Source organism: Erythranthe guttata, chromosome 11 (assembly GCF_056151865.1).
Source record: "Erythranthe guttata isolate IM_541 chromosome 11, IM_541, whole genome shotgun sequence".
NCBI classification, from domain to species: Eukaryota; Viridiplantae; Streptophyta; class Magnoliopsida; order Lamiales; family Phrymaceae; genus Erythranthe; species Erythranthe guttata.
The window spans coordinates 16,033,885-16,054,504 of NC_142543.1; the positions used below are offsets into that span (position 1 = coordinate 16,033,885).

The 20,620-nt window shown below is 33.4% G+C and overlaps 2 protein-coding genes across 2 annotated transcripts; one reads left to right on the forward strand and one right to left on the reverse strand.

The window, feature by feature from the left end:
* Positions 1–2,845: 2,845 nt before the first annotated feature.
* LOC105959073 (ethylene-responsive transcription factor 1B) lies at positions 2,846–3,439 on the reverse strand. The gene has a single exon (XM_012983099.2). It carries the CDS (start codon positions 3,433–3,435, stop codon positions 2,893–2,895), a length of 543 nt encoding a protein of 180 aa, XP_012838553.1. The 5' UTR covers positions 3,436–3,439; the 3' UTR covers positions 2,846–2,892.
* Positions 3,440–7,376: 3,937 nt separating this feature from the next.
* On the forward strand, positions 7,377–8,003 carry LOC148767090 (uncharacterized). The gene has a single exon (XM_088825951.1). The coding sequence runs from the start codon at positions 7,377–7,379 to the stop codon at positions 8,001–8,003; it is 627 nt and encodes a 208-aa protein (XP_088682077.1).
* Positions 8,004–20,620: the final 12,617 nt, after the last annotated feature.

The window sequence follows — 20,620 nt, forward strand, 5'->3', positions numbered from 1 at the left end:
CAAGTTCTTAAATGAAACATAAAAAGCATAACCAAAAATCATCACCCCTAAGAATACATCGGATGTGTACAAGACTTCTTGTTGTGTTTACCGAGTTCTTTACATCTCTCGCATCTTATTTTCCTCTTTATCTTCTCTCCAATAAACGGTATCCTCTTCTTCTTTGGTCTACCACGACGTGTTTTAAATTCAGGAGAGCAAACACAATACATCATACCTGAACACCAATTTTGTGGAGAACGATAAACTGCAAACAATATTGAACGGAAATTAAGTTGTAAAAACGACAATTAATAAATCAAAAATTCAAAACAACAAACATCAATTGACAACCATTTGCGTATAATTCAATTTCATGTTGATTGCATCCGACACTTCCTTCATCGATACCAATACATCATACATGAACACCAATTTTGTGAAGAACGATAAACTGCAAACAATATTGAACGAAAATTAAGTTGTAAAAACGACAATTAATAAATCAAAAATTCAAAACAACAAACATCAATTGACAACCCTTTGCGTATAATTCAATTTCATGTTGATTGCATCCGACACTTTCTTCATCGATACCAATACATCATACTTGAACACCAATTTTGTGGAGAACGATAAACTGCAAACAATATTGAACGAAAATTAAGTTGTAAAAACGACAATTAATAAATCAAAAATTCAAAACAACAAACATCAATTGACAACCCTTTGCGTATAATTCAATTTCATGTTGATTGCATCCGACACTTTCTTCACCGATACCAATACATCCTACTTGAACACCAATTTTGCGGAGAACGATAAACTGCAAACAATATTGAACGAAAATTAAGTTGTAAAAACGACGATTAATAAATCGAAAATTCAAAACAACAAACATCAATCGACAAACATTTGCGTATAATTCAATTTCATGTTGATTGCAGGCCAAAAAAAAGGATTCACTAATTATCAACACCGACTCTCGCGTTTAATTGTAATACGATGGTATTGGTTTCTCGAACTCTTCATGATGATCTCATATTTCACTTGAATCGACTAAGATCTGTTTTTCAAGCGTCTTACACGATACTCTGCCTTCAATCGTGATTAGTGGGATTTGATTTCCCAACTTAACGTAAATAACTGAATCCCCTAAAATATGTTTATTCAATAAGGGTACTTATGTCTATATATTCTTTTTATTATTTAATTTATATTACTTTTTTATGTGAAAGGACCTAGGCCTATATTCATCTAGCAACTAGGACTTCTACCTATATAAGTCCAAAATAAGGGGTGTCTAGCAAATTTCCCTATTAATTAAGGGTAAAAATAAAATCTAATAAAAGTCATAGTTTGGGTAATGCCAAACTAGGAGAGAGGTCGTGAATTTTCAAATTAAACTAGAGGGGGTCTAACCGTAATTAACCATAGTAATTCACATTTCATCTTAACTAAATTGATCATTACTTTTTTTTAATGAATGAATCCGGTGTAACATATGTGCACGAGTAAACTTTGGTACGTCGTGCAATAATCTCCAAACCAAAGAAAAGAAGTACACCACACTAGAAAAACAAGAACGTAACTTGACAAGCTCGACAATCGACCCTATAGAAATTTTGGTACATCGTGCAATAATCTCCAAATCAAATAAAAGAAGTACATCACACTAGAAAACACAAGAACATAACTCGACAATCGACCCTATAGAAAGTGATGGCCTTTTTTCAACAGTGCTAAATGTAATTAATTTAAATATAAGAGTGAAATTGTAGAATTTTTATTCAGAATAATAAGTTTAAGAGATAATAAATGGAGGGAGTGGGATCAAAATTTAAAATTGAAAAATGTCCTGCATTTACTAAAAGTTGCCCTGTAATTGTCATTTCAATATTATATACTTAATTAACCATAGTAGTCAGTTCACATCTTCCACTTTAATTTACATTTCATGCAAAATAATATCATATTTAGATGAATTTTCGGATCGAAGTTGATGAATATCGGATGAAGAATTGATACATGTTATTATCTCCAATATTTCAAGTATATAATATCATAGTTCACCAAATTGATTTATTTGGTTTCTTTTTTATGAAGGAATAAGTTGTCACATATGTGCGGTGAGTAAACTTTGATCTCTCGTGCAATAGTCTGCAAACTGCATCAAATATGTAAACCACACTAAGTCAACAAGAACTGGACGAGCTCGACATTCGACCCTAGAGAAAGTGTTGACGGAAGAAATCGAACTCGAGTTGGTCGCGCTCTCTTATATACTTCAACAAATTGAGGTTCTTGATATTTGATGCCATAAAAACAATTTGTATGAGACCTGTTAAATTAGTCAACATATATCAACTTAGTTCTTATATATACTAGATAATACATTAATGGAGATAGACTTTCAAATTGTAGTAATATACAAGACAAAAGTAAAAGTTGTGGGCTCCCATGTATATATAACAAATTAATTTCACTTGGCATATATGTTTAATTTATCATCAAACATGAAATTTCAACTTGTCAATATTTTTATCAATCAATATTTCAACAATTATTATTATAACTTAGTGATGAACCCTATTGAGAAATAACTACAAGTTATAATTAGGATTTAGTCTATGAAGTACTAAAATATATTTCGACTAATCTTATTAATTACGGAGGTCGGAAATTTGAATTCTTTCGACCGATGTGCGTTCTAACAACGATTCATAAAATCGACTTTTAAAATTAAAATGTACAGTACTTCATGTAATTTCTTGATTCAAACTTAAAGAACATAGGCTCAAATTTATAAAATAGTTTGAAGTTTATGAGATCTAGGGTTTATAAGAACTGATTAAAAATTAATAATAAGTAAATAAATAGAAAAAATAAATAAAAGAAAAAGCTTCTCTCTCACTAGGTGTTGAATTCTGATAGAAGTTGATCCAGCAAATCAGATCCTAAATCCTCAAAAACCACAATATCTTCCTCCTCAGTTGTATTTTTAATTTTCTTTTTACCGCCAATCGTTCTTCGTTTAGTCGACAAATTTATCATCTTATTCGATTCCTTTAGCGCTTTCGCAGGTGAAGAACCCTCTTTGCAGCTATAGTTCATCTTCTCAAGTGATTCCACAACTTTTTCCAACGGAAAATTGAGCGGAATCGACGGGCCCCGCATCGCGAATGCAGCTTGATCGTACGCCAAGGCGGCCTCTTCCTCGGTATTGAATGTTCCGAGCCAAACGCGGGTCCCACGCCTAGTTGAATCTCGTATTTCCGCTGCGTATTTTCCCCATGGCCTCTTTCTTACTCCGATTAGCCTTCTTCTAGAAGCTTCTTCTCCGGAGAAATCGGCCGACGATGAAGAAGATTCGGTTTCTTCGTTTTTTGCACTATTGGAAGTGGTGAATGAAAGGGTTTGGTTCTCTTCTTGCTTGAAGAATGAAGAGTACTCCATTTAATTTCTTTAGATGATCAATTAATATAATTAATAATGCCCTCTCTTGTTGCTTATAAGTTATAACTACCCTTGCCTTATGTGGTAGGGCTGTATTTAATTAGTTATGCTTTTGGTTGATAATGAAATCCCAAGATTCTAGACAGATAAGATGGTATCGGCTTTTTCACTATAATCGATTTTCGTACCGCTATTTGAAAAGTTATAATTTTTTTAAACTGGTCCGTGAAGTGAATTATTTAATATTTATATCTCCAGTCCTTATATTTTGAAGTGGAATTTATGAAATGAGACGGTGCGGTGCGGTGCGGTGCAGAGGCGGACTCAACAAATTTTTGTGTTGTGTGTTGGGGGGAGGGGCGGCGACGAGTTCGGTAATAATGAACTAATGATTTACAAGGTTTCGAATATAGCTGCCCCAAATTTATTTTAGGGTATTTTAAAGAATTAACGGTTAATAAATATATATTTAATATTTTAGCTAATACTCATTACGTTCCTAAATAGGTGTTGTTTTTCACCTTGGCACAAATCTTAAAAATTTCAATAAATATGTTTTGATTTTAAGAAAATAGATATTGATGGACCAAAATACATTTGTTTATTAATTAATGCAGGAAGAGTGCTATAGAGTTAATAAGGGTAAATTTGAAAAATAAGCAATTAATGCAGCATTGGAATTGTAAACTGACAGATAATATGGAACAAAAAAAATTCTCAAAATAGACAGATATTATGGAACAGAGGGAGTATAATATAACCATATATCATTATTTAGACTCATTCAATTGGACATAACACATTACAAGTGGATTTTTCAAATTTTAGAAGGGAGAAATAGCCTAAAATATATAAATTAAATTTTTTTGTTGCTCCTTGCGTTCGCCTTTAGGGGCGATGGAATTCGAAAACAAGATATTTCGTTTGACATGGCTCTAGTACTCATTTAAAAAATTATACTTAGATGAATTATTTAATATTTATATCACCAATTACAATTACTGAATAATTAATATTTAAGAGACAACGAGATCCTTTAGATTTATTTTTGCCATAAATGGTTGGTTTTGAATGTTCCAAACTTTTAATAATTCATATATGATGAGTGCTATGATATTTTTATATATATATATATATATATATATATATATATATATATATATATATATATATATATATATTTTGTTTGATATGTTTGTTTATATATTGAACTGTCATTAATATGTCTTGTGCTCGTGATCAATCTTGTGTTTCTGTCTGTCAATTGGCTTAAAACATTATTAATAAGTGATTAGAGTAAACTACATAAAACTATTAAAAGTTTTATCCCCATTTTCTTAATATGAGGAAACCGCTTATTCTATAATGGGAAAACGGGAACTGGAGAAAATGTGTAATTATTAAAAGTGTAGGGGTATACTTATAAATATGCATATAAATATATATAAGATTTTATTTATATATAAATTCTTTTGTATATATTTACATACAAATATATTCAAAAAACATATTATTATCAACTATAAATTTGCAATTGATCATTAAATCATGGAGATAATTATGAAAGCAACAAAAATATTTAGAAATTTGGTATATAAATATGTTTCTAACTCTTTATAAATTACAAAATGATCAATAAGTTGTTCAGCAGATGTCGCCGAGTGTCAGATACGAAATGTATCCGAAACGTTATACATTAAATGATTGAAGTTTTCGTGTTATATACGTTGGAGCTGAACGGATTTAAGATGATTCCAATTTAGTATTGATCTATTTGGAATGTCTATAAATAGAATGAATTTGAAAAAAAATACATAAAGGGCATCTAAAATAAATAAATAAATAAATAAATAAAGGGGATTTGATAAATTATATAATCAATTTTCTTAAACCCATCAAATCTGGCCATGCCCCTACAAATCTTCTACTCCAAAATAATAAATACAAAAAATACGTAAACTATTTTGAATTTATATTCACTTGCAATTTAACAATATTATTTAACAATTAATTGATACATAAAAATCAGGAAGAAAAAGAAAAAAAACATTATTTAATTATTTATGTTTTGTCGTCTACCGTCGGCGGATGCCACCTAAGTTGCTTTACCAGAGATGGGCATCCAATTATCACATAGCTACATATATATATATATACCATATATAAAATATAAATATAATTTATTATTTAAAATTACACAACTTGAAACTTTTATAATGGAAAATGTTGCATCTTGAGACTTGGCGCTATTTTCATGGCAAAATAGGAATATCATTGCCCTCCTATTATAGACTATCGAACAATACCACTATTTCATATTGCGATTCTCCATATGCTACATTTGATGAAATAAATTCGGTGATTTTGTACTATTGAATTACGTAAAATAACGCATAATTATTTGTATGGACTTATGGTGTAAAATTACCCGATGCTTTTTCATCAGGTGTAACATCTCGTAGACCCTATATTACGATTGCTAGGTGAAATTTGTCACACATGGTTATCCTAGTGTGGTTTACGTCTCTTATATGGGTTTATAAGCTATAATACGAGAGTGTAGGTTTACCCAGTGCACCTGTATTGTTATATTGTTGGCTGCAGATTCCTTCATATATATATTAGAATTCTCGTTGTTTAAAATAATTATTATTATAAAAAAAAAAGTAGATCTTACATATATAGACTTATAGTTATTTAGGATTAGTTTAAATAACTAAAATGCCATAAAAGATGATTTGATGAATTTGCAGCGCCAACGGTTTTGCTCGAGACAGATTTAAAGTATATATGTTGGAAATTCAAAGTATTCACAAGTTGTGATATATTTTGATTCTTATAAATATCAAATATTAGGACATTATATTTAATTAATCCAATTGGTTTGTTTGCATTGATTGTCATGTGCATAAAATAATGAATGATTTGTATATCTTGCTATGAGTTTACGTTTTATGTTGTTTTTGAAATACTAAATTTTCAGAAGTTTAATTAATTTTAATAATTTAAGATCATTGTGAAAGTTCATTTTGACTGCACTATTTTTAAAATACTCAACATCCATAACTTTTATGCCAATTTCCAAAAGGTAATTATCATAAATTTATTAAACGATAAAGCTATGCGGCCAGAATCTGGCTGGCCAGAAAGGGTAATTCTGTAAATTTAACAAAAAAGTATTATGTGAAGTTACTAATTCATCCTTGAATTATAATATTGACTAGTTTTAATTTGAATTTTGAAATTCTTTTTTCTCTAAATGCCTGATTACAAATTCCAATAAAACAACGGCAATTGATTTCAATCTTCTTTATTTTATCTCATTTTCTACATTTATGTTTTCATTAATTTTTCTTTATTTCTATTCGGATGTAATTATGGCAACAACTTAAAATTTCATGTCAAATTGAAAAAGTAAAAAACGGGGGCCAAAGAGTTTAAACCCAATGAGCCCGGAAACCGATTGTAGACTCCAGTTTTAGTCTAAAACAGTGTGTATGTTATATAGTTGGTGGTCGGTGGAGGCCAGATGTCGGCGGATCCGGGGAACGAGGGTTGGGGATAGCCGGATCTGGTGGTAGGTCGCCGTATCGAGGAAGAAAAATGGAGAATATGGAGATAAATGAAAGAGAAAGAGAAAGAGAAAGAAAAAGCAGGCGTGATTCAGGCAGAGGAGAGAGATATGAAGAAAATAGAGAGAGTTGGTGGATGGAGGTGGAGAGAGGAGGGGCGACGGGGCGTTGAGAGGGGAAATTAGAGAGAGAATTATAAAATAAATATATAATAAAAAATTAGAATGACGTGGATAATAAAGTGAAGATAATAAGTGGAATATATACAATTATAAGAAAGCAACACAATGGCAGATTGATAGTCTCAAGAACAAATGGAACCTTTATGGAGTGGCAGTTGAGAGAGTGGGCAGATCGGGAGGACTCGCAATGCTATGGCGCAAGGATATCAACGTCATTCTACAAAGTTTTTCTCAACATCATATCGATGTTCTTGTCTATGGCGGCACGGGTCAGCCCCAGTGGCGATGTACATGGTTTTACGGTCACCCGGACCGTCACCGCAGACACATCACGTGGAATCTTTTGAGGACTTTGGGCACCCACCATGCACTTCCGTGGGCGGTTGGAGGCGATTTCAATGAAATCCTCTCCCATTCGGAAAAAGAAGGAGGAATAGACCGAACACCTCACTGCATAGAAGCTTTCAGAGAAGCATTGGATGACTCTCAGTTGTCAGACTTGGGAGGAGAAGGCTATCCATTCACTTGGTCAAATAGACAAGAGCACCCACGTACCATTAGATGCAGGTTGGATCGAGTGTGTGTTTCGGGCAGTTGGGCGAACCTCTTTCCGATGGCTATAGTGAGCCATCTTCCCTTTCTTGGATCAGATCATGCTCCGATCCTGTTGAAACTTCATGGTAGAGGTCATAAAAAAGGGGGGAGACGTCGGAAGCCCTTCAGGTTTGAGGCTATGTGGGTACGACGCGAAGAGTGTGAGGATCTTGTGAGGAAAGCTTGGGAGGGACAGAGCGGTTCGGACCCAGTGGAGTGACTTCTTAACTGCACAGAGGAGTGTCGGGCCGTTTTTATGAGATGGAATAGAGACGTCGGGAAAGCACCATTTCAAAAAAATTTGTAAGCTCCAGGAATGGCTTCAGCTCTTGGAAACAGGGGATCAGACGAGCACCGTTCGTCAAGAAATCAGGAAAACTCGCGAGACACTTGAAAACTTATATGGCGACAAAGATACGTACTAGCGCCAAAGAAGCAAAGCTCATTGGATGAAGGATGGCGACAGAAATACTAAGTTTTTTCATGCTAGGGCGACCACTCGAACAAAGTGAAACCAAATGGACAGACTTAAGGACAAGAATGGGATTTGGCAGTCGGAAGAAAGGGTGATTGAGTCGATCATCTCCGAGTATTTTGCGGATATCTTCCGGACTTCTGAGCCCGATGAACAAGAGATAGATGAGATTTTGCAGACGGTCGAGCCGAGGGTGACTGCAGAGATCAACCAGAGGCTTTTGCTCCCTTTTTTGGCGGATGAGGTAACTCTAGCGCTTTCCCACATGTCACCCCTTAAATCTCCCGGCCCTGATGGCCTTCCTGTATTGTTTTTCTCAAAATATTGGCACATAATCAAATCTAGCGTATCCGATTGTGTCTTAGATTTTCTCAATAACAAAAACCTTCCCCGTGCTCTTAATTTTACATATATTGTGCTTATCCCCAAGTTGGCCAAACCCGAAAAAATCACTGAGTATAGGCCTATCAGCCTTTGTAACGTAGTCTATAAACTTGGTTCTAGAATGATAACCAACCGCATGCGATCTTACATGAACACCATTATTTCCCTAACACAGTCAGCGTTCGTTCATAACCGTCTCATTACTAATAATGTGTTGGTTGCTTACGAGGTGAATCATTTTATTAGGACTAATCTTAGCAAAACTTCTAATTACATGGCCATTAAACTTGATATCAGCAAGGCATACGATCCAATCGAGTGGATTTTTCTGAGGAAAACCCTAGCCCGACTTGGTTTCTGGCCCCACTTTATTGAGATTATTATGCTATGTGTTTCCACTGTCTCTTACTCCTTCTTGTTTAATGGTGCTCAGTTTGGTTTTGTTAAGCCGGCTCGGGTACTTCGCCAGGGGGACCCTCTATCTCCATACCTATTTATTTGTTGTGCGGAGGTTCTAATCTCGATGGTGCACGGGGCAGTGGTGGGTGGCAATCTCCAGGGGGTCCAAATTGCCCCGTCGGCCCCAGTTATTTCCAATCTTTGTTTTGCAGATGACACCCTTTTATTTTGTCGGGCTTATCTTTCAGACGTTCAAACATTGAAGTCTATCCTAGATCGTTATGCGAGTGCCTCGGGTCAGGAGTTGAATTAAAACAACTATGAGCTTCAGTCCTCAAACTCCGATGCAACTTCGAGCTATGGCGCATGACATCCTGGGCTTCCAGATTGTTGATCAACACGAAAAATACCTTGGAATGCCAGCAACACTTGGACGAACCAGGAAAGAAATTTTTGCAAGTCTACGAGAAAGAGTTTGGGATAAAATACGCGGATGGGGGGAGAAACACTTATCTCAAGCAGGCAAAGAAACTCTCATAAAATCAGTTCTGCAGGCGATACTATCATATATCATGAGTTGCTTTGCTTTGCCAATTGGAATTATCCAGGATGTTGAGGCAGCGATCAGACGATACTGGTGGGGGTCAGGAACGAATAGAAAGATGGCATGGATTTCCTGGCAGAAGATGTGCAAACCTAAAAGTGAAGGAGGGATGGGGTTCAGGGATTTATGGTGCTTCAATATGGCGTTACTAGCGAAACAAATTTGGCGTATTTTGACCAATCCGTCTATTCTCTTGACAAAAATCCTAAAAGCCCGATGTTTCCCTGATAGTGACATCCTTCACGCGTCGACGGGTTCTCGTCCGTCGGCCACGTGGCAGAGCTTTATGAAGGCTAGACCATTTCTTCTCGCTGGCCTACGGAGACGTATTGGTGACGGCTCTGACACAGCTATTTGGGGTGATCCTTGGCTTAGGGAGGACGGGAATTTCCGTGTGATTACTCGGAGGTCTCCTTCCTCTCCATTCCCGAACAGAGTCGCTGACCTTTCGGACCCAAGTGGCACTTCTTGGGACGTTGATTTGATCTACGAGAATTTTTGGCCAGTCGACCACCAGAGGATTCTCGAAATACCTGTCGGCGGTCCAAACTCCAAGGATTTATGGGTTTGGCACTACGCAAACTCGGGCAAGTTTTCTGTTCGTAGCTGTTATTATTTAATCCTTCAGTCAGGAAGGTTGCGAGTGGGACATGGAGGGGAGGCTGCAGCTACCTCAGGTGACGCCTTGGCTCCCCATTGGAAATGGCTTTGGCAGCTTGCTATTCCACCTAAAATTAAAATTTTCTTGTGGAGAGCATGTTTAGATATCCTGCCCACAAACGTGACCCTAACCCGACGAAAAGTGGCGGCTTCGTCAAGCTGCCCCCGCTGCGGTTTTCATTCTGAGACCATAGTACACGCGATTCAAGAGTGCTCCGGGATGCGAGGAGTGTGGACTGCAGCCCCATTTTTTCTACAAGACCTTGGCTATCAAGACACGATGTGGCAGCTTCTTTTGAAGTGGAAGAAACACCTTTCCGCGGAAATTCTTCTTCTTGCTACGGTTACTGCATGGTGTGCATGGTTCCATCGTAACAAATACCTGCATGAAGGGACAGCCTTCGAGCCGACAGACATGCTATCTTGGAGTACGGCGTTTCTCCATTCTTACACGCAGGCAAATCAAGTATTACTTATGCATCAGGTTTCTCAGCATCATAGCGTCATCTGGGTTCCTCCTCCCTATGGTACACTCAAACTCAATGTCGACGCGGCGTTTCCAAAAGGGCAAGACTTCTATCGGGTTTCTATCGTAGCGCGAGATTGGGAGGGACGATGTACTTTCTGGTGTACTCGGCAACTCTTGGGCAGGCCTCGACCGGTCGATGGAGAAGCACAAGCTGTTCGGATTGCCGTGGAGTTAGCTAGTCAAAAAGGATGGAACTCGGTTATTGTGGAGGGTGACTGCCTTCAAGTCCTCCGAGATCTACGCGAAGGCAACAAATCGCTGAGTAGTTATGGGGCAATTCTTGACGCCATTTATGTTTCGATACAATCTTTCCCTCATTTAGAATTTCACTTTGTTAAGCGATCAGGTAATAGGCTAGCACACGCTTTTGCTTCTTCTGCTGATCTTGCTTGTAATGAAGGAACCATTATCTCTTCGAACTTGGCGGTTTTTGCCTAATTAATGCATTTATTATTTCCCTTAAAAAAAATATACAATTATAAGGAAAACAACATTTTTAGAGTATTAAGTAAAATGAAATAATTAAAAAAAAAAAAAGAACAAAGAACAATGAAAAACCCGGTTGAATCGATCTAACCGTGATTCGAATACCTATCCAATTTTGTGTCTGATCTAGTTTTGACAACATTAATAAAATCGGATTCATAATTTCAAAATTAGTATTATAATCGTGAAATTAACTACTCATGTTATCAATGAAACACATAATTGCTTTAATAATTAAAACGAATCATCATATGAAAAATTCGACTTATTGTACTTCTAGAGAATTAAATTCCTACAATGTTTATTCCAAAATTGAATCTCCAAGAAATTGACTATTTTCTAATTAATTAAGATACTAACTTATATTCTTATAATAAAAAAATACAAACTTAAATGTTGATCGTAAGGTCTAAGTCATATTATAAATTTCACAGTGTTCATATTCAAAACAATGTAAACTATGATTCTTATCATAATTTACAAATCAACTTTACTCAATAGTAATCCAGTAATAGTAGTAGTGGATTAGTAAAATATTCTAGAATTTGTGCATACATTACAAAAAAGTATATTTAAATTTGTTAAATAAGTTTATAGTTCATATATTCAGTCATGTTAGTTTTAAATTCTTAATTGTTCTATTTTTTATTTTATAAAATTTCAGTCATTTATAATAATAATAATAATAATAATAATAATAATAATAATAATAATAATAATAATAATAATAACAATAACAATAATAATAATAATAATAATAATGATAATAATAATAATAATAATAATAATAATAATAATAATAATAATAATAATAATAATAATAATAATAATAAAATTATTATTATTATTATTATTATTATTATTATTATTATTATTATTATTATTATTATTATTATTATTATTATTATTATCATTATGATTATTATTATTATTATTGTTATTGTTATTATTATTATTATTATTGTTATTATTATTATTATTATTATTATTATTATTATTATTATTATTATTATTATTATTATTATTATTATTATTATTATTATTATTAATAATAATAAAGTAAATAACATATTGGTTCTATTTTTTAGGCTGTGAAGAGCCATGTAGAATGATTGGTTAGTGGTTAGTAATTTTTCGGCTCCAACTCCCGTAATAACAGATTATGAGATATATTAGGGAGAGAAATTAGGAGGGAAATTTGGAGCCAAAATCACTAAGGATAGATATGGTATAAAATATAAAAGAAAAATAAAAAAAATAGAAAGAAATTAATTCTGGCCGGCCAGATTCTGGCCATTTAGCACTGTCCTTTATTAAAAAGATCAACTTTTTAGATGTTTACTACGAATTTTTGAATTATAAGTTTAGTTGCATATTTTATTAAAAATACAGTTCATTGTCAATTTTCATAAGTTTGCTATTATATTTTGTTAAAACAATTATTTTTAGTAATTCAGTTCACTTCCATATTGTTTAATGAAATTGTAAAAACAAAATAATAAAGGGGAAACTACAGATAAATCCCTAATCCAAAACTCAAAACACAGATCAGTCCATAGGTAGTTTCTTCAAGCAAATCAGTCCCTATTCACGCGTCTGACATGCAGATCAGTCCCTAATGTAAATTTAATATATTTTATTATATTTTCTCTCTTCTTTTTCACTCTCACCATTTTCTCTCTCCTCATTTTCTCTCTCTTCATCTTCTCTCTCTTCATCTTCTCTTTCTTTCTTCTCTTTCTTCATTTCTATCTGCTCTTTTTCTTCTCTATTTCTGCTCTCTTTCTCTCCTCTGGTTTCCTCTTTTTTCCGACGAAAGAGGGTTCGCACCGATGGCTGGTAGGTCTCCATATTTTTCTGTACTACTGAAATGCATTTCTTTATGGTTGTTAATTATTGTGATACATAGTATAAAATATGGCACGTAATAGTACCATGCTAATATAAATATGGTATGGACGTATGGTACTTACAATACGTAATCGTTATTCGTATAGTATGCGTGATAGGTAAATTTGGTACTGTTGGTGGGAAAACATAGTATCATATAATGGGGAAGATAATACGTAACCTTCATCTGAATAGTATGGGTGATAGGTAAATTTGGTACTGTTGGTGGGAAAACATAGTATCATATAATGGGGAAGACAGTACGTAACCATTATTCGGATAGTATAGGTGATAGGTAAACTTGGTACTATTTGTGGGAAAACTTAGTATTATATAATGGAGAAGATAGTATGGAACCAGTGCATTGTTATGATATTTTCATGTACATTGTTATTTGGATTCCACTCTATTGTAATCCATTTTTTAAATTTTTTTAAACCAAAAGCGGCAATCAATCGATGGAAATCGAGGGTAATCCGCTTAGAAATTCAATTGATGCATGGAGACATTGCATCCGTGGGGAGAATCAGTTTTTTAAAGATCCTGATGATTTTAGGCATATGCTGAAAAACTATTCTATTGCTAATAATCGATCATTTAAGTACATGAAAAATGATCAACAAAAGATCATAGCAGTACGCATTGACGAAAACTGCAAATGGAGGGTTTATGCATTATTGTACAAGTGAGATAAGTTATTTAGCATTCGTAAATGCAATCTTGAGCACACTTGTGGTGATGCTACTCTTCGAGTAGCACCACTCAAATGAGTGGGTTAAAATACAAAAAAGGGAAATGCAAGCGTCTTGATTGTGGGAAGAAAACAATAATCATGGTTTCAGAAACTATTTTGAATCCCAGAAGGTTATTTTACTGTTGCCCACACCATGGCTACTCCCATTGGTGTGAACCATTTGAAGTTGGGCAAAATTTTTCCAACTCAAATCGTGAAGAAAATGAAGCTACAAGTGCGTCGATGAACCAAGTCCATCAAGAAAGTGAAGTGAAGAATTGCAATTCTGAAGGTGGAGTAGTTCATAGTTTAATAGTGTTGAATCTAGTAATATTTGCAGTCTACATGTATGTAAAACCTATGTACCGTTGTTTAATTAGTGAACATAAGAGTACAATGTATAAGCTGGTAAAGTTCAGTTTATTCGTGAATATAGTACGCTTTGTTCACCAAATAAGTACAATGTATAAGCTGGTAAAGTTCGGGTTATTCGTGAATATAGTACGCTTTGTTCACCAAATAAGTACAATGTATAAGCTGGTAAAGTGTGGGTTATTCGTGAATATAATACGCTTTATTCACCAAATAAGTACAATATATAAGCTGGTAAAGTTTGGGTTATTCGCCAATATAGTACGCTTTGTTCATCAAGTAAGTACAATGAATACACATGTGAAGTACAAGTGATTCGTGACTATAGTACGCTTTGTTCACTGATGAAGTATATGTTTGCCATTCATATAGTATTGTTACACTCTATATATTATTTTGGGGCCAATGCATCCATATGATCGCATTTTAAGACACAACTCTTCATTTAAAGACTATTAAGAATGAATGGAGACAATGTGGGAGTCGATCAATATCGATTATGGTAACAATTGAGGAAAATATTAGTTTTACACTTGAGCATTGTAGACTTGTATGAGTATATTGTATAGTATATGAGTATCATGTATGAAATTCAACATATTTATGGGATCTTGTATTCCAAACGCAACAATAATGCTCACCTACCTTAAAATAATCATCTAAAACATAATTTATGCATCTCCCGTACTTATTGATCATTAAAGCGTCAATGAAATTGGTACAATTCAATTCATCAAAAAATATGGTACGCTTTGTTCATCAAGTTAGTACAATGAATACACATGTGAAGTACAAGTGATTCGTGACTATAGTACGCTTTGTTCACTGACAAAGTATATGTTTGCCATTCATATAGTATTGTTACAATCTATATATTATTGTGGGGCCAATGCATCCATATGATCGCATTTTAAGACACGGCTCTTCATTTTAAGACTATTAAGAATGAATAGAGACAATGTGGGAGTCGATCAATATCGATTATGGTAACAATTGAGGAAAATATTAGTTTTACACTTGAGCATTGTAGACTTGTATGAATATATTGTATAGTATATGAGTATCATGTATGAAATTCAACATATTTATGAGATCTTGTATTCCAAACGCAACAATAATGCTCACCTACCTTAAAATAATCATCTAAAACATAATTTCTGCATCTCCCGTACTTATTGATCATTAAAGCGTCAATGAAATTGGTACAATTCAGTTCATCAAAAAATATGATACGCTTTGTTCATCAAGTAAGTACAATGAATACACATGTGAAGTACAAGTGATTCGTGACTATAGTACGCTTTGTTCACTGATAAAGTATATGTTTGTCATTCATATAGTATTGTTACAATCTATATATTATTGTGGGGCCAATGCATCCATATGATCGCATTTTAAGGCATAACTCTTCATTTTAAGACTATTAAGAATGAATAGACACAATTCTTCAGTTTATGGTAAGTTTTTCGTGAATACACATGTGAAGTACGCTTTGTTCATCAAGTAAGTACAAGTCTAGTGTTAACAAGGTATCTTCGAATAGACTAGAAAGTATTTGTTGCTCATTTTTATGGTACGCTTATATTCTTTATACAAACTAATTAATCGCAAAATAAAGTACCATGTGTTCAAAAGGTAAGTACATTTCATAGAAACATATAGTACAATGGATACAATGGAAAAGTACGAAGCGAGCTAATCAATAGTATTATTAGCTCTACAACAAAAGGACAGATTGTTTATGGCACAAAAACACATTCATTTGTTCATTAATTACCAAAAAACACAAAAACCCCAAAACACTTCCAAGCGTATAGTATTTCCCCCAAACCAGAAGGCCCGATCTTTTACATTGTACGCTTGCATGAGAGACACAACCCTATGGAAGCTGTGGGTTATTTTAGGCATGTCCATGTAGTGATAGAAGGGATTTTTCTTCAGTACTTCATAATGTTGTTTCTTCATCACTTTTTTCACACCTTCCATGGTTGTTTGAAAAGCGATCGGTGAGCACCTGCAGCCTATTGATAGCTTGCTGCAATCTTCTTTTACATCAATTCCTGCAATTACATACACATAAAACTACAATTATAACAAATACAACGTACTATAAAGTTCCACATGTCAATACCATCCAAAGTTACTAGTAATACCATTCAAAGGCACTAGTAATACTATTATGGCATATGACTTATACTACAGGACCATCAAACATTATACTTCTAGTACCATATGTCAATACCATCCAAAGTCACTAGTAATACCATTCAAAGGCACTAGTAATACTATTGTGGCATATGACACATACTACAGAACCATCAAAGATTATACTTCCAGTACCCTGTGTTAATACTGTCCGAAGTCAAGAGCAATGCCATTATTACATATGACATATCCCTTGTTGGGGCTAAATTCTTTCGGGACAGTACTTCGAGTACCCTGTGTCAATACCATCTAAATGCACTATTAATACCATTACTGCGCATGACACATACTATAGAACCAGTACGGAAACTACAATAAGCCTCTTTCCCATGAAACCCTTGTTAGGACTCAAAATGCTTTGGGGACATGCTAATGTCACCGAAGAATAATACCCATGAGGAAACTGTTACAAAATCATGAAATTCGACAACAAATAAATGATCTTTGCAAACCCAATCAACAGAAAAACAGATATTGGAACCGATTTAATGATTAGGGAAAACACCGAATAAAGTCGAGGCATAATACCCATGAGAGGATATGTTCAAAATCATGCAATTCTACAACAAATAAACCTTTTTGCAAGCTTAAGCAACACCCAAATGGGTCTGTTTCCAAGAAAATGAAAGAAAAAAAAAATCAAACCTTGTTGTTTACCCTGCTTCACCATTGTCGAGAAATGGGTTTGTTTATTTTTATTTTTCCTTTCGTTTTATAATGTTTCTGCGTTTTGTTGATTCTTCGTGCTTCGTTGTTTCCTCCTTCTTTGTTGTTTCTTTGTTCTTCGTTTCTTCTATGTTTAGCTTCTTTCTTGTTGTTTGATTTTTGAAATGTAACGGGCAAAGAGCGTGTAACACAAACGGCTCATTGGAGGTTGGAAATAAGTTATGTAAAATTAGTATAAAGTAAAGGGTATTTTAGTATTTGCACATTTTATTAGGGACTGAACTGCATGTTAGGCGCGTGAGTAGGGACTGAATTGCTTGGGGAAACTACCTAGGGACTGATCTGTGAGTTGAATTTTGGATTAGGGATTTATCTGTAGTTTCCCCAATAATAAAAAATAAACTAGAAAAATAGGAAACTTTACCATAAAAATAATACACGGTTAGCTTATATATTAGGGTTAAATACAAAAACACCCATGTATTGTGAACTTTGTATCATATACCACCTCTATACTACACATAAATACAAAAATCCCCCTCATTACATTTTTTTCGAGTATGTGACGAAAATACCTTACTCAAGTGTGTGTGTATATATATATATATATATATATATATATATATATATATATATATATATATATATATATATATATATATATATATATATATATATTTTTTTGTATATACAAAAATCACTATATATTTTATCATTTTCAGTCATTTTGGTATTTATATTTCTTTCTCCAAAACATCTAATTGCTAAGATTTTTTTAATTTTCTGAATAAAACCTTTTATATTTGTCATTTTGAGTTTCTTCATTTTTTTCTTAAACGTCTTCCGGTAGTCAGTGACGGAGCCACCCTTTGGCAAGGGTGGGCTTCAGCCCACTCTCATTTTTTTAAAATTTATACTATATATTATATCTATATATAATTAGCCCCCCCCCCCCCCCCCCCCCCCCAAATAGTTTAATTTAGCCCACCCAAGTAATTTAGTGTAGCTTATCTATCAAAAAATTTATGTTATATTAGTTGAAATTTATAATTTGTAGTTATTTTATGCTATTTTATGTTAATGAATAAAAAAAAATTGGGGGCGCTGCCCCCGAACCCCCGTCAATGTTAAGCTCACCCACCAAAGTAATTTAGTATAGCTTATATTAGTTTAAGTTTATAAATTTATAGTTATTTTGTGCTATATTATTATGTGAATGAATCAAAACAAAAATCGGGGGCGCTTCCCCCGAACCCCCGTTAATGTTAAGCCTACCCTGTCTCGAATTCCTGGCTCCGCCACTGCCGGTAGTTAAAACATCCTAAGATTACAAACATCTTTACAATCCTATTATTGGTGAAAATTTGAACTACTGGAAGAAATTTAAGAAAAAAAAATGAAGAAATTCAAAATGACGACAAAAAAAAATGTTCTATTCAAAAAATTAAAAAAAACTTAGTAATTAAATGTTTTAAAGAAAAAAAAATATCAAAATTTCCCAAGTAAAATTGACCGAAAATATTAAAAATATAGTGAAAAATGGCTCAAACAAAACCTTATATTTATAGGCTTAGCAGGGGTATTTTCGTCAAGTTTTGGAAAAATATAACAATAGGGGAGTTTTTGTATTTATATGTAGTACAGGGGGGGGTATATGATACAAAGTTCATAGTATAGTGATGTTTTTGTATTTAACCTATAGCTTATATGTGATAATTTGTTTCTTTTATATTTTTAAAGAGATGTGCTATTTCCACCCTCATTTTATCTCATTTCACCACCAAAATTTTAAATAAATAAATAACATAATATAAAATATCTGAAATACCCTTCATACGTATTCATTTAATTATTTTTCTAATCCACCATCATCAATTTACTAACTTCATCTTCTCAATTACAACATAAAGAAAATGTTTCTGGAAATTAACACCATTCCATTTTTTTATATAAATTTCACCATTAAATAAAAAATGAATAAAAAGAATCTACAATCGGGGATCTCCATCGCAAAAAATCTCAAAAAATACGATGAAAGTACTCCCTCTCCTAGCCCATGGCGCCGCCGCATCCTATGCATTCCTCCTCGACTTATATGTTCATACGATCAACATAAATATTCCATATAGAGGAACTCGAAGGGCGGATCTTTCCAATTTTTTTATCGATGCGATCCAAATCCAAGAAATTTAGAGAAGAAGACAATAATAGCAATTGGGATATTGGTTTAATTCCGGCTCATTGATTTTCTTGAACATTTTTTGTTCTCAGTTTCTCACTCCTCTCTGGATAACAACCAATAAACAATTGCCGTAATTTCTAAAGCATAAATATATTTAAGGTTTTTTTTAATGGACATTAATTATGTCGTTCTAGATTAACTGATTTCTTCTTTTTTAATTTTTTTTGGTCTAAAAAGGTTTGTGTTATGGAAGTCTATGAAGAAAAATAAAATATTGGAGAAGATGAAGAGAAGTGACGGTGGTAGATCAAAATTGTGATTTAAAAGATTATTAATTATTAAGGGTATTTATGATATTTTATGTTATATTATATTATGTATTTGAAATTTGGTGGTGAAATGAGATAATATAAGGGTGGAAATAGCATGACTCTTTTTAAATCATAATTTTTTACTTTTGATGAAAAATGAATCCTTTGCTTAGAGGTACTAATCTTCAATATGCGTATGTTATTATTGAAGGAACATTCTCCTTACAACGTCAAACGATAGATACATAATGAATAAGATATACTCACTTTTTTTCCGTAGCATCTGTTACTTTTGAGAGAAAAAAAATTATTCAATATTATTTGTCGCTTTAGAATTTTAATACCACATTAATAACATACTTTTTCATTATGTCTTTATTAACTCTCCGCAACAATCTCTCTTATTAATGAACAAGAGTATTATAGTCTAAAAGTATACATTTTCTTAAAATCAAGTCATATTTAACGAGATTCTTAATTCTTGTGCAAGGGTAAAAAAAAAAACGACAGTTAAAAGGAAACCGAGACAGTAGCACGCAATTTACATTTAATTTTGTGCTACATGAATAAGTTATAGCAATCTACATTTAATTCATGAATTTTATTTCCAATAGTTACGTATTAGCAACGAAAATTTAAGCTTATCGACAATTGTCTTGATTTCCGCAACAAAATATGTTTGTAGAGTACTTTGGATCTCGTTAGACACTGTATTGGCGATGATATGTGCATTATGTTGCCCCGAACTTTCCGTGACAATGAAACGGCAACGGAATATTTTTGTTGCAAATTGGAATTGGCAACGAAATTATAAAACGAAACATGTTATTGCTAATTTTGCATTTCATATGATTAGAGAAAATCAACTTACCTCAAACAAATTTCAACATATAATAGCAAAAAGAGAAACTGTGGGCTACCTCGTACGTACTTACACCTGA

What these genes read in the sequence shown, in the direction of transcription:
- LOC105959073 (XM_012983099.2), bottom strand. Translation starts at nt 3,435, where the DNA reads ATGGAGTACTCTTCATTCTTCAAGCAAGAAGAGAACCAAACCCTTTCA.
- LOC148767090 (XM_088825951.1), top strand. Translation starts at nt 7,377, where the DNA reads ATGCTATGGCGCAAGGATATCAACGTCATTCTACAAAGTTTTTCTCAA.